This window comes from Pongo abelii, chromosome 1 (assembly GCF_028885655.2).
Source record: "Pongo abelii isolate AG06213 chromosome 1, NHGRI_mPonAbe1-v2.0_pri, whole genome shotgun sequence".
Classification (NCBI taxonomy): domain Eukaryota; kingdom Metazoa; phylum Chordata; class Mammalia; order Primates; family Hominidae; genus Pongo; species Pongo abelii.
In genome coordinates, this window is record NC_071985.2 from 36,268,993 (window position 1) to 36,284,801 (window position 15,809).

The 15,809-nt window shown below is 37.0% G+C and overlaps 1 protein-coding gene across 17 annotated transcripts in view; it reads right to left on the reverse strand.

The window, feature by feature from the left end:
• Positions 1 to 15,809, reverse strand: part of RPS6KC1 (ribosomal protein S6 kinase C1) — a 328,215-nt gene that overhangs the window by 206,540 nt on the left and 105,866 nt on the right. For 10 of the 17 annotated variants that reach the window (XR_008509987.2, XM_054520581.2, XM_054520569.2 and 7 more), the window contains 2 exons: positions 10,898 to 11,013; positions 2,361 to 2,453 (listed from right to left, as the gene is read on the reverse strand). Coding sequence is in view for 16 of the 17 variants with exons in the window: in XM_054520581.2 (XP_054376556.1) it covers positions 2,361 to 2,453; positions 10,898 to 11,013 (209 nt within the window). In the remaining variant the exon portion in view is untranslated. The remainder of the gene's footprint in view (positions 1 to 2,360; positions 2,454 to 10,897; positions 11,014 to 15,809) is intronic. The other 7 variants (XM_009237833.4, XM_054520616.2, XM_063725273.1 and 4 more) reach the window with 1 other exon arrangement.

Here is a 15,809-nt window from a genome sequence, read left to right on the forward strand (position 1 = left end):
CCAGCTACTCAGGAGGCTGAGACAGAAGAATTGTTTGAGCCCACGAGGTGGAGGCTGCAGTGAGCCAAGATTGTGCCACTGCACTCCAGCCTGGGCAAGAGAATGAGATTCTGTCAATTAAAAAAAAAAAAAAAAAAGGTTAAATGTCACCTTCTAAACACCAAACACTTTTCCCAGCTAAACAAAGTAAGTAAAGACAGTATCAAATTATCCCTCAGCAGAACTTAGGAATTCTTCTACTGTCAAAAGTCCTTCTATTTTCTTTCTTTCTTTCCTGTTTTGTTGTGTTTGTTTGTTTGTTTGTTTGAGACAGAGTCTCAGTCTGTCGCCCAGGCTGCAGTACAGTGGCACAATCTCGGCTCACTGTAACCTCTGCCTCCCAGGGTCAAGTGATTCTCCTGCCTCAGCCTCCAGAGGAGCTGAGATTACAGGTGTGTGCCACCATGCCCAGCTAATTTTTTGTATTTTTGGTAGAGATGGGGTTTCACCATGTTGCCCAGGCTGGTCTCGAACTCCTGGTCTCAAGGGATCCACCGGCCTCAGCCTCCCAGAGTGCTGAGATTACAGGCGTGAGCCACCACACCTGGCTTTTTTCTTTTTTTTAAAAGATTTGATTTTTTTTTTTTTTTTTTTTTTTTTTTTTATTTTTTTTTTTGAGACAGAGTCTCACTCTGTCACCCAGGCTGGAGTGCAGAGGCATGACCACGGCTCACAGCAGCCTCAAACTCCCCAGGCTCAGGGGATCCTTTCCCCTCAGCCTCCCGAGTAGCTGGGACTACATGCTCAGCTACTTTTTCTATTTTTTTATAGAGGCAGGGTCTCACCATGTTGCCCAGATAGTCTCAAACTCCTAGGCTGAAGTGATCTGCCCACCTCGGCCTCCCAAAGTGCTGGGATTACAGGTGCAAACTACAGCACCCAGCCAAAAGCCCTTATTTAAACAAACCTGTGAGACTAATAGCTATTACTAGGACTTCAAGGTAACTTACTCGCACTTATAGCATAGCAATGAAAGGCCATACTTTGTCAAAGAAATAGACCTAAGAGAGGGGGCAAACACTGTACCTCAAGAAGGTATACTTGCCTGCAAAGAAATCTGAGAACCTAGAAACTACTCAATTACTATATTGTCTTCATCTACTCTCAAACTGAATGTTTTCCAAACTGGAAAAGCCACAGAAAACACGGTTATGAAAATATTTCAGGCTCTTAAAAAAAGAAAAATCCTACTGTTTAGAATTTTTTAAGTTCAAAATTCAGTAATATGAATTTGAGAAAAATGATCCTTGCCAGAACTTAAGACACGGACAGCTTTATGTAATATCCAACTTAATGTTCCCTTTGGAATGCTTCAAACTTTTACTGTCTAAATTGCTAGAGAATACTACATATTGCTCAATTTTAGCATGGAATCATACGCATACTTTACAAATAATGTATAGTAAGTTAAAAATGAACATTAAGGTGCTTCATAAAAAATGGTTAATGGTGAAAAATTATCTATATTAACCTATCCCTTAATATTAAATAAAGCATTTTATTTACTTTGAATGGTAAAGCGGTGGTTGAGCAAATATACTTAAAACATGGTTTGTTGTCTGTGGCTTTTAAATTACACTTGTAAACCATCTGACAGCAACAGTACTGTTAATATTTGGTGTGAGATGTCACCAAATTTGCACATACACAATGGCAGATATCTCTGTGAGGCCAGTATTTTTACCCCTAAAATTAAAATGCATGTGGGTGTGAAGTGAGGGGTTAGTGTACTAGAAAAAGTACAGCTTTTGAGTCTCAAAAATTAATGTTCAAATCCCAGCACCATCCTAAATTAGCTATGTGACTTTGGGCCAAGTTATTTAATCTGCTCTAAACATCACTTTTCCACCAAGATGCAAATAAAATTGTAAGAAAGATTAAGTTGTTTCACATAAAATGCCTAACATAGGGTCTGACACATAGTAGGTGCTCAATAAATGGTAATTATAAGGGGATTCCACTTTTTTGACCATTACAATGACTGTATTAATTAATGTTGAACAACTACTGGCTCACAATTGTAATTAACACAAAGTACATCTTTACTCTGCTATAACACTTTTATAAAACCAAACCCCTTACTCAACTGAATGCCAACAAATATGCACCTTCTCCTTTAGCTCAAATATATTTTGCATGACCTTACATGAATTGCTCAGATAAAAGCTTTTTCTCTTCTGCTTTTGTTATTTTAAAGTGCAGATGCATTTGAGTCATTTTCTCCTTTTGTTTCATATCCTTAAGATCCAAAGCTTCAAAGACAGAATGTCAGCATGCAGTCGATTTATGACTGAACTCTTGAAGAGACACTGAAGAATTACCTTGTCAATCACCCCAAGGACTCTGAAGGCCTTCAGCTCCTCGGCAGGGCTCCTTAGGTTCCAAGGGGGCCTTGAACTTAGTGATCCTGGAGGCTAATGGAAGATATCAAAGATTATACATCAATCAGGGAGGTACTTGAAGGAAGGCTGCCTGCTGAAGCAAATGCCAGGCCAAAGGAAAGTAAATTCATCATAAATCAGAGAATGGAAAGATGAAAGGAAGAAGTTTCTGTTTGTCTGTAATATAAAATTTTTAAAAATAAAAACTAAAGAAAATCAAAAAGAAAAAGCAAGAAAAAAAGTTGCAAGTAAATAAATCATAATATTGAAAAAAATTTTAAAAAGAAAAATTAATGAGCTGATACAGTTTCTAGAGCAATAATTCAATTCAGACCATACAGCTATCATAAAACTTTGTAACAAATGGATAACTGGGCCAACAATCAATCCCAGTCTTATATTTACCCCAGATACCTCAAGAGTAATTTGGAAGTCGGGGAACTAAAAAACAATATAATAATAAGCACACATGGGGAGGGAGGGGCACAAGCCATTCTCTCTCATCATAAAGCTACAGTTCTATAATTGTTACACTATGTATTATGTGTTTTCAGAGGGACTGGTCCATTCAAATTCAACCAGAAAAATTACCAATAATGGTGAAAAATCAAGAAGCTTCATCATATAACCAATAATTACTAAAACTGAGCCTACTTAAGAGATGATTTGTAAGAGAAAGAAATTTTTCTTCAAATATTTGAATATCTGTGATGTGGAAAACAGTCTGTTAGCTACAAAAAAAAAAAGATTTAAAAAATCAGTAAACATAGGAAGGAAGACTTAAATTCTGCACACAATTTTAAAATAATCCCAACTTCCATTTATTAGTTTTAGTTTTTCCCTATCAGTAATATAAGCCATTAAATTAGATGAATTCTAAGGGCACCTCCATATGACATTTACAACTATAAAGTACTGCTACATTGATCCTGTATTAAAATGGTGATGCTGCAGAGGACAACAGGAGACACAAAACCTTATTACATACTTAGAGCAGACCTTATTGCTATCAAAAATCTATTAGAATACAGTGGAAACATTCTGACCCTATGAATGGAAGATAAAATATCCTGATCAAACACCATGGTAAGGGAATTACTGAGATACCATTTTTGATACTTTAAGTCCCTGTACAGACCAACATCACCAGACAGGCAGCTCCTTGAGAATAGAAAATGCACCTTATTCATGTCTACATTCACAGTGCCTAGCATATTGCTAGTATTTAGTTAGTTGGAAAATGTGAGGGAAAGCAAAAATGAGGAGAGGAGGGAGAAAGGAGGGAATCTAGGGAGGGAGGTTACTTGGAAAATTAGGTTTCATTTACAACTGGGAAAACTACCACTTGTGAATTTTTCTAAAAGCAGCAATTCTAATTGTTTTCAATTTTTTTTGTTTTGTTTTCAGATTTAGCAAGCAAATAATAATTTAACTGTACCTGAAATGATGTTTAAGTTTTAAAAGAGACTTTTTATTTCTAAAGATGCTTGAGAAAGTTGGTGATAGTGACAATTAGACTAGATAATAATCTTTAAATTGATTTAATTTACGCTTCTTAGATACATTTCAAAAATATTTATTTAATGTCTCAATTTATGAGGTGCTGAGCTAGGTACCACAAAAAAAACGGATACATTTCTGCCTCCCTATAAGCTTAAAAACTAAGGGGACACTTTTGAGGGATATAAAAACATTTAGCAAGGTATTTTAGTGTTATAATATGTAAACAGACATGTAACAGCAATAGCCTCTTGTTGCCCAGGCTGGAGTGCAGCGGCTCGAGCTTGGCTCACTGCAACCTCTGCCTCCCGGGTTCAAGCAATTCTCCTGCCTCAGCCTCCTGAGTAGCTGGGATTATAGGCGCCTACCACCATACCCGGCTAATTTTTGTATTTTTAGTAGAGACAGAGTTTCATCATGTTGGTGAGGCTGGTTTCGAACTCCTGACCTCAGGTGATCCACCCACCTCGTCCTCTGAAAGTGCTGGGACTGAAGGCATAAGCCACCACACCCGGCCAGTAGAAACAGTCTTTTCTATCTTCATTTATATTGTTTCATCTCTATTCTTCACCCATATTGTTTCATCTCTATTCTTCACCCCATACCAGGTGATGTACTTACAGGAAGTTGGTATTATATAATTCCCATTTTACAGATGAATAAAGGGATTCTCAGAATGCTGGAGTGTTTGTCTGTGGTCAGGAAGAGAGACAGTGGAAGAACTCCAACTACTATTCTAAAGCTTCCAGTCCTTTTACTAACGAACACATTCTGAAAATTAAAAATTCTTTTCTGCTGCTGCCTCTTGCTACAAGAACAAGAACTGCTTGTGATTTTGGCAAAAGGAATGCTAAGGAAAAGTCATAAGGAGGGAAAAAAGAATACTTTAAGTGATATTTAATCTCTTACATTTGTCCTAGAAAATATGGCCAAGTATCTCCAACATCCCTATCTCCTATTTATACCTCCTTATTCACAGATGTCACTGTTTCTTTCAGTTTCCAAAGAAAGTTATTGGTTCACTTTGGCAATTTAAAGAGCAAAGAAAGCAAACTATGAAATCCCTATTGCATCTTTCAACAAATAATTACTGTGTACCCACTATGTGCATGATAACTGAAAGGGCTATAAATTATCAAAAGGCTCAGTCTAACCTCAAGAAGTTCACCATTTATTTGAGGAGATAAGACAAATACATGAACAGTTAAATAACAACAAAACACTCTCTTAAAAATACGGGACTACATAGATAAATCATTAGTGTATGAAAAACTGTGGTCTCAGAAAGATGTGGGACTAAAGGTGATTTTAAATGCTATGTGGAAATTAGATTAGGAAAACGTTTTTCTGTACTGTATACAATTGGAAAGCATTAGCCTGGTGGGGAAAAGTTGTTCAAATTGGAGAACAGAGGAAAATAAAATTATATACTTAGGGTCAGTTATATACAGGCCTTGAATGCCGAGAAGAAAAGTCTTGACTATACAGTCTCCGAAGTCTAGACAACAAGTCTTTCTATGAGAAATAACCCAATGAAAACAGTGATTTAGTAAGGTTATTCTTGCAAAGACAAGAATGGGGAAATTGAAGGGGAAATGACCAAAGGCAAAGTGATCATTAAAGTTCTCTTTTTACTTTAACCATCTATAAAAGTTTGAGATCACAGAAACGAACAAAGAAAGACCATGAAATAAAATCATCAATAAAAAAATTGTATTTCTCATATGTAGTGCTTAAATTGGGTAGAATCCTATAGATCTACTCCTTTCTTCAGATGGCAAAAGGACATACAAATCCACAGAATTTTAAGAGCAGAAAGAGACCTTAGAGATCAAGTCCAACTTTTTTTTTTTAGATGAGAAAACTGAGACGCAGCAAGGTTAGCAAAAGTAGGTAATAGATAAGAGGGGATTAAATCTTACTTATGAAATAATAGAATGTTGTTGGGGAAACTTGGCCCATTGTGCTATGAAGCGCGATGGGAGAAGCAATGTATTTCTAGGTAATATGATTGAGTTCCTTGATGGAAAAGTAAGATTTTCACTTATATTTATTAGCGATTATAGCAGAAGATGCCAAGAGAGGCAAAGAATAGTTGTATTCATCTATACCAGGACTAAAGACAAGTGAAGAGAGGCAAGAATACATGATGACCCAACAATCTTCAAAAGCAGAGGTGGCAACCACATATCACTCAACCGGTCAAGTCCATGGCAGGCATCTCTGTTAATCCCATAGTCTCATAACTCTTCTCAATACAATGCTCCTGGCAGCCACTACTCATGGGTTAGAATTGGCACACTAGTTAAAACCTACTTAATATTGTTGTTCTCGCTCTGTCACCGAGGCTGGAGTGCAGTGACACGATCTCGGCTCACTGCAAGCTCGACCTCCCAGGCTCAAACGATAACCTTGTGCCTCAGCCTCCTGAGTAGCTGGGGTTACTGGCATGTGCCACCACACCTGGCTAATTTTTTTATTTTTTTATTTTTATTGTTTTTGTATTTTTAGTAGAGACGCGGTTTCACCATGTTGGCCAGGCTTGTCTCGAACGCCTGGCCTCAAGTGATCCACCTGCCTCAGCCTTCCAAAGTGCTGGGATTACAGGCCTGTTGTACATTCTTCAAAAGGCTTTGTTTCTGTTTGGGGATTTGTTTTTGAAGTTGGTGTTCAGCCTGCCCACTGTCTTTTTCACTTGATATTATTTCCTGTTCTCAATGAGATCTCTCTCACTATTCTTCCCAATCTGTTAGTGCAGTACTTCTTAAATTTTATGTGCATCACCTGATGATCTTGTTAAAGACGATTCTGATTCAGTAGGTCTGATATTCTGCATTTCCACCTAGCTCTCAGGTGATGCTGATGCTGCTGTTTCACCAACCACATTTAGAATAGGGTTACTTACTCCTCAAATAACCTGAGAGAGAGTAACCATTATTGCGGGAAAATAAGCAATCAAGGGCAAGAGGAAAGCACCACAAAGAATGTATCAAGAAACCACACTCTGAACTCTAATGTCTAATTATGACAAAGCTCCTGAATGTGGCTTCATCCCTGAATTTTTGGCTTTGCAAAGACTTTCACGGGCAATCTACCAACCCTAATACCCAGTCTCCTGAGCCGCGCACTAGGTCACATTTCAAGCCTGACACTAAATTGCAGACCTATTACTGACTTAAGCAAATGTCTCACTGAGGGCAAATTTAAAATATTTTCTAGGGAATAATGGAATAATATCAATTAATAATGCAAGTAAACAAAATGCACAATAGAAAAATACTTTCAATATTACATCAGTTGTATTCAAAATCTACAAATATTCAGGAACGGCATACATTCTACATATTAATTTTCATTCACACCTTGTAACTGCATAAAAACATATTCACACTTTAGAAACTACACAATATTTTATGTGCTAAATTTAGATCATTTATTGTCTTTTTCTAAATTTGATCTTTAGTTTCAAATTCCTATAGCTAAAAAAAGCAAAAAAAACTATTCTAAATCTTTTCCAGGGAGAGCCTCTTTTAACATTAATTCTGAAATCATTCAATGTTGTCTACGATTTAAAAAAAAAAAAAAAGAAAGAAATCTGTCTCCTTCAGTTAAGATTCAACCTTTACTTCAAAAAAAACCTCATTTCCTTTTTATCTGAAACCTGCTCCTAAATTTTCTTGGAGCCTTTTAGTAATGAAGCAATGAAGAAAAAGAGAAAGAGAGTGCTTTTTTTCCTTTCTGTGCTTTTGCGAAAAGGATATTAACATGAATGACTGGGAAACTTAGAACTTTTATATTTACTATATAAAGATCTCTGAAGTTCAATAAAGCAAACACTTAAAACATCACAGAAAACCTGGGTGGAAGAAGTCATGACAGACTGTACCAAAGGAGAAAACAATAATTAACAAAAATTTAAAAAGCCAAAAAGGGTTCCTTTATTGTCTTAATCAACCAGGCTAGAAAGAAATGTTTGCACACTGATTCCAGAGAGAAATAATATCTGCTTTGCATCGAATTTGAGCTAAAGGGGCCTTAGAAATCATTTATACAAATCCTCTCCTCTCATCATGTTGGCTGAAATTCAGACCCAAAGATGGTTAAAGAAGTGAAATAATAAATGCACCAAGCTAATCACAATCCTCTGGAAGACTTTTAACTTAAATTATACATAAGAAAATAATCAAGGATGCTCTTGGCCAAAAAGGGCCAGGCTTAACAAAATAACATACAAAAGGAAAATTTAAAAAGCAAATGTTTACCATAAAAGAAAAATACTGTGCCTACTCTTCTCTAGCCTCCTTGCCTAAGAACTGAAAAAATCCTACATGTCAAATCGGATTCAGAAGGCACCCCTTTTTATCCTTTCTGATAGAATTTCCCATTAGGATGGATCTTACCAGTGTAACTTTGTTTGCTCAACTATGTACATATATGGGTCCTCAACTATGCTACAGGATTTGCAAGAGAAGGCTGTGTCATCATCTTTTGTATAACTCCAAAGTTTATCTAGTTTGATTCTATATACAGTCTTAAAAGATGCTTAATGAATTACTGTATAATCAAATGTAATCAGCTTTCCTATATTAGATCTCTTCTGTTTTATTCTCTTTAGAAGTTATACTTGAAGAAATTCTGACTGATATACTTCATGGTTCTATTCTTCTAGTTAAAACTGTACAGGAGGCTCAACATACTTATTTACCTAAGAAATTATTGCTTCATAGACATGCCTATAGGAAACTAACAGGGATGCAAAAGTAGGAGGATTACATGAATAAGTATAGGTAGACCATTCAAATTTAATGTTATAAGAATGAATAGAATACTGGTAATTTTAAGTCCCTAAAACTTTTAGAATACTTGCCAGGCGCGGTGGCTCATGCCTGTAATCCCAAGCACTTTGCGAGGCCAAAGTGGGTGGATCACCTGAGGTCAGGAGTTCAAGACCAGCCTAGCCAACATGGCGAAACCCCATCTCTACTAAAAATACAAAAATTAGCCAGGCATAGTGGCATGCGCCTGTAGTCCCAGCTACTCGGGAGGCTGAGGCAGGAGAATCGCCTGAACCCGGGAAGCTGAGGTTACAGTGAGCTGAGATCACGCCACTGCACTCCAGCCTGGGAGACAGAGCGAGACTCCATCTCAAAAAAAAAAAAACCTAAAACTTTAAAAATTAAAAAAAAACTTTTACAATATTTATATACAAGATGGATTTAGTAAAGCAAATTCACAGGGAATTATGTTAATGCTTTCATCAATGCCCCCCCAAAATGAAATTGAGTATATACACATTAGTACTGCACAGGAGGAAGGTTGCCAATCCCATGGAAAATGGGAATTGAATCAAAGTAACGTTTACATAAATATTCCACTTAAAAAGATAAAATTCAATGGTGAAAAAGTAAAGGAAATAAATTTAATAATATAATTAAAAGAACAATGATAGAGAATAGGATAAGATTAGCAAACAGAATACAGACTAGAAGAGTCGCAGTAATTCACAATCTGAAAATGAATCAGCAGAATAATGTCATTTAAAACACAATCATTATGTTAGAGCAACATAAGTATATTGCTTGCAAGCTGAAACAATCTTTTTGTTTTATAAGAAATGGTCAAACACTTAACATCAGAAATTCTCCGAATGTCTTACACTGATTAGTACAGTTTTGACAACTGCTATCTTACCATTTTCAAAAAGTATACAAAGCATAAAAATGTGTGGGAAAAAGTATATAAGCCGGTATATGAAGGGGAAATGAAGAATGAGGCTAAAACTTAGTCTTTGGCTTATGGGCTGATCTTCGTGCTAGAGAGGCACTTGATTTATGTGTGTATGTGTAATCCACATAAGTTATTTCTTTTTTTACTTCGTTTAATCCTAGTAACTACCCAGCAAAAAATTACTATATCCTCATTATTCAGATATAGGAACTGACATGCAGAAGTGGGATTAAGTATCTTGTCCAATCTTCTATGACTTCGAGTGGCATAGTTGGATATGAACAAGCCTGCCTGACTCTTAGATCAATTAAGAAAATAAAACTATTTGGGAGGCCGAGGTGGGCGGATCACGAGGTCAGGAGATCGAGACCATCCTGGCTAACACGGTGAAACCCTGTCTCTACTAAAAATACAAAAAACTTAGCCGGGCATGGTGGTGGGTGCCTGTAGTCCCAGCTACTTGGGAGGCTGAGGCAGGAGAACGGCGTGAATCCGGGAGGCAGAGCTTGCAGTGAGTCTAGATTGTGCCACTGCACTCCAGTCGGGGGGACAGAGCGAGACTCCGTTTCAAAAAAAAAAAAAAAAGAAAAGAAACTAAACCCTTTTTCCCATTTCCAGAAGACACAATTCTTAAATTGCATCAGAATAACTTAGTTTGATATAAAGAAAAAAATAACAGAAAAGTTTCCTCCAGAAATCTGCCAAATCCAAGTTGATACAGCATAAAAACAATAATAACCTGCAATGTTTCTAACGTTTTCAGCATTCATCTGCGTTTTAGACAAGTCTAGGGGAAGTCCCAAATAACCTAACTATCTCTGCTAGAATTATGCTTTTATAATTCCAGGTGACCAATAGCATATCCTTGTATAACTTATGCTTAAAATGAATAGTTTTAACATGAATCAATAAAACTGGAGAACAATTATACAAGAATCACAATCTAACTTTAAAATGTCCAAATACAAATAGATATCATAACAGTATAAATTACTGTCAATCTACAGATGAGGAGATTAAGGGTACAGTAAGAAACTAATAAAAGACCAAGAAAAGGAGAGAGCAAGTCTCATTTTATTCCACTTTTGGTGGTTTGCTATAATGCTTTTCTTTCTACCAACAACCTTTATGAAAATTATTAATAAAATTCAAAAAATCAAAATCCTATAACATTCTAATTAGAAATAAAGCAGAGAGACCAGACAGCAAAAAATCACTGAAGAAAATACACAACAAAATATGAGACATACCTGAGATACATCATCAAGCTGAGGTTTCCCAAAAAGACTAGAGATACTTTCTGCCCGCATGAGGTACTCAGCTGTTCTTCTCTTCACAGCTTCTCGACGGGTAGGGCTTGACTCTCCTAAAAAAAAAGTCTGAACATGTAAAAATAAATTTTCCTCAGTTCAACCTGAAAATTAACTTCCTTCTACCCAATATGCTGCTTGTTCACATTTCTAACTGAAAAGAAGAGATATTCAAAATTGGAAAAGACATGAAAGTTATTAGTATCAACCAAGTCTAACTATTACCCCCCATTGATTTCATTTATTCAAATTCTAACATTCTCCTATTTAAATATGTATTGATAATTTGATGTATTTTTGTAGGAGTCAAATATATAGAAATGTCTATTTGTAAAAAGCTCTGAAGACAAAAAGACTAGCCCTAGTCCAGATATTATACAACTAAGCAACTCAACAAATAGGACCAAATGCAACAGCTGTTTTGTGTGTCTGTGTGTGTGTGTGTGTGTGTGTGTTTCAACCTTGGTTTTTTTCTAAAAACCAAATCCTACAAAATAATGTTTCCTGGTTTGCTGAACTGAAGTGAACTGAATTATAATAAAGAGATAATTTCCCCCAAAAGACTACTAGTAGAACCCTCTTCTTATTTCTGCCTGGAACAGCATCTTCTCCTGCTTCTGGGAAATGTCCCTTTCTTCTTCCCATCATACTCTTCTACCCCTTCCCCTCAACACTAACCAGGTGGTTTGAATGAAAGCTGCTTTCTTGTTTCAGATGTCAGTCCCTCTAATCACCAAGGTCCATTTAGCCAAGGATGGGCCCCCCTAGTTACGAGCTGAGACAATCATAGAACCCTATCCTCCTGGCCACAGTTGAAGAAGGGAGGAATTGGCACAACCAAACTGGACTGTCTCTGTTATTCGAGCTGTAAATAAGAGGAGTAGGAACTGCCAACAGCCGGTTTCTGCCAATGCAAAAAAAGGCCAATGTGAAAGAACAAACTTGACTCAGAAAGCAGATATAGGAGACTTAAAAGAAAAAATAGAAAGAAATCCCAGTGTTTTCAGGTGAACCTACATTCCTCTAATGTAACTGGCATCCCTGATTTCAGGCGAAGCTACATTCCTGCCCTTCTTTCCCTGAGGTAGTTCAAATTTGGATTTCCGCACATGCAAACCAAAGAATCCTGACTAAATACAGATCTCAACGAAAAGCTGCAACAAAGCTGGGATTGCAATTTCGCTAAATAACTTTCATTTCACACCTTTTACATTACTATTCCACCTCTTCTTTCCTTCATGAGGAATTCACAAATATAACTGGTCTTGGTGGGGTAAAAAATTCTATTGCTTTTTAACTGTGGAACCATCTACATTTATTTATTAACTCTCCAACTCCTCAACCCGCAATTAAAATGTCAGTGTACTTCTGTCTCTACCCTTACAATCTGCTTACTTCCTAAATGCAAGGTTTTAGAGGGCTTTTCTACTCAGTTGAAAAATGAGTATTCTGTGAAAATCACTTAAATAACTATAACATACTTTGAAGATAAAACATGCCACACAATAAAAGCTATCTATTCACTATTTCTACACAATACTAGTCCTTTGGTTTAGGGTTTACTGTGTCTGGAGTCTGCTATTTCCATTGTCATTAGCTCTTCTCATTTCAGATTATATAATGCCTTCCAAGCCCTAATTTAAATCTGCATTTAAGATTTTTGATTCACCTTAGGCTCCAATAAAATGAAAACTATGGCAATTTACTTTTTAATTCAGTGTGTTTAAGCTTTAATAAAGTTTCAAAATTTGCTTCATAAAAAAACTCACAAAATAATTTGGAATTCGAAAATGTCAAGATATGGAACAACTAGTTAAAGCTAGAATTAAAGCCATATTTTATAATCAAATTACTATTTTTTAAACTTTTGGTTTTTCTGCCACTTTCTAGGCAGTCTCCATAGTAACAGAGAAACAAGAACCAGAAGCCAGAAGTTGAAATGGACTCCTGCTGAATACGGTGGTTCCACTTCTAAGGAAACTACAATGATGTGATGGAAATACTGAAAGGCTTTTTAAATGTAGCCTTATATATAGGCCAGGTGCGGTGGCTCATGCCTATAATCCCAACACTTTGGGAGGCTGAGGCAGGCAGATCACCTGGGGTCAGGAGTTTGAGACCAGCCCGGCCCATATGGCAAAACCCCATCTCTACTAAAAACACAAAACTGGCCGGGAGCAGTGGCTCATGCCTGTAATCCCAGCACTTTGGGAGGCCAAGGTGGGCAGATCACGAGGTCAGGAGCTCGAGACCATCCTGGCTAACATGGTGAAACCCCATCTCTACTAAAAATACAAAAAATTAGCCGGGCGTGGTGGTGGGCACCTGTAGTCCCAGCTACTCAGGAGGCTGAGGCAGGAGAATGGTGTGAACCCGGGAGGCGGAGCTTGCAGTGAGCTGAGATAGCACCACTGCACTCCAGCCTGGGCGACAGTGCAAGACTCCATCTCAAAAAAACAAAAACAAAAACAACAACAAAAAAAAACACACAAAATTAGCCAGGCATGGTGGCGGGCACCTGTAATACCAGCTACTCACGAGGCTGAGGCAGGAGAATCACTTGAACCCAGGAGGCAGAGGTTGCACTGAGCTGAGATCACGCCACTGCACTCCAGCCTGGGCAACAGAGCAAGACTCAAAAAAGTAACCTTATACATAAATACTATGTTCCTTCCTTATCAGTCCCTTAAAAAGAGGTCATAATCATTGCTGATCAATTGCAGCATCCAAGAATAAAAACTATCTCTTGAAGATTTCTGCTCCTGAATGCTTATTCAGGTTTGTCAGTACCAGAAAAAAAAAGATGACTCTATAGATTTCCGGGATATTTCTAACTAGTCAAATTATTGACAAATGTGACTTTAAACAGATTTTAATTGACTAAAAAATGTTTAATTAACTCTAACCTGCTTGATTTCTTGTTCTCCCTTTTAAAACACACACACACAGTCTGCAATGATTATCTGTTAATCATTCAGCTACAGCAAGAATTTCCACCAGGCTTAGGCATTCAAAAAAGAAAAACTAGGCTATGGCTCACTCCTATAATCCCAGCACTTTGGGAGGCCAAGGTGAGAGAACTGCTTGATCCCAGGAGTTCAACACAAGCCTGGGCAACATAGCAAGACCCCATGTCTGTCTCTGCTGAAAACACAAGTCAGCCAGGCGTGTTGGTGCACACCTGTGGTTCCAACTACTGGGGAGGCTGAGGTGGGAGGATCACACGAACCTGGGAAATCATGGCTGCGGTGAGCCACGCTCATGCCACTGCATGAACCACTGCACCCCCACCTGGGGAACAGAGCAAGACTCTGTCTTTAAAGAAAAAAGAAAGAAAAATTGTTCCCATTATTTAATAACCTTTGTGTTAAAAAGTTCTGGTGTATCCTAAGAGATGTCTTAATGTGGATTGTGACAACCTGTGTTTCTTCACCTTCTCAATTTCTGATCATACAGGGTGATTACAGTGTGTGATCTCTGATAGGGAGTAGCTGAGTAGATATGAGGAGAAAATCCAAAGTTGTTGATGAAATTTACAGAAACACTCAATTACCCATGCTGTGTTTCTCAGTGCACCATCTCTGACTTCAGTCACTAAGAAAAGTTTATAGAAGGCATGGTATACAGATAACGGAATCCAGAAATTCTAACTTATCCAAGAAGCCATCACCATTTGGCACCCTTCATTATACCATATTCTATTTATAAGAAATATATCTCTTCTCTTTTATAAGAAAATTAAGTCTCAGGAATGTGAAATGTCTTTCTCAGTTACACAGTTACTATAAGAGCCTGAACCTAAACCATGTCTTACACCATACTTCAGGGTACTTGCCACTATCCTAAGCTACCTTTCAATGTAAAGTACCGTAACTGAATTTGAATTTGATTATTCTACTGTTTCTGAGTAGAACAAGAAAAATACAGAGCACAGGAGAAGTACAGGTGAGTATGGAAACAAAGATACAGGGAAATAAACATAAGAATTTGAGAAAGGTGCCTGTCAGGCAACAAAGCAAAGTAGAATCAGAATGGAGAGACAACCAAGACAACAGACAAACATACAGGAAAACTGGAGCTACAAAGAGGTATATGTTATACCATGTAAAAGAGAACAGGCCTTTCTGAGAAAAACTGATCTCTTGAACATCTTTATTACCCAAATATTTATTTGGATAACAATGGCCTTTTCTCATTTGCCCATTAAAAAAAAAAATCAAGAGGCATTTTTACTCATGGAACTAATAAAATTCAGTTTTGCAACCTAGAATAAAAAATAGTTCTTTCAATTCTACCCTTAGTCATTAAAAAGAATATAACTAACAGCCTCATCATTTGTTCAACAAAAGAAAAGCCGTGCTGGAGGAAGAACAAGCCAATTTAAACATCTTGAAAGACAGTATGTCTATATCTGTGTTTCATGGGAAATTTTAAGGGGTTATTAAGAGTATTTTGACTCTGACTTCTGCCACATGCACAGAACTTAATCCCCACATAAGACTCTACTTAGTCACATTTTATTATATTCTTACGTTTATTTCTCTACACCACAAATACTCTCCCAACGGGCCCTGTGCTTAGTCAAGTATGCTTAATTTCATTCATTTATCACAATAGAAAGAACATCCAAATCAAACTGGGTTTGAGTTTTTGTTTGTTGCTGCTTTTTTGCTTTCTTTTTTTTTTTTGTTAACAACTTTAGTCACATAAAAGAAAACTCACGCTTGAGATGGCCTTGGTAGTTATAGTTAGTTTTTTTTTTAAGTGCTGATTTATTATGTTTAATGGTGTTTTGTTCTTTTCAGGTACAGCCTACCATTTCTGCCTTATGCTAAGTGTTCTAACAACAAAA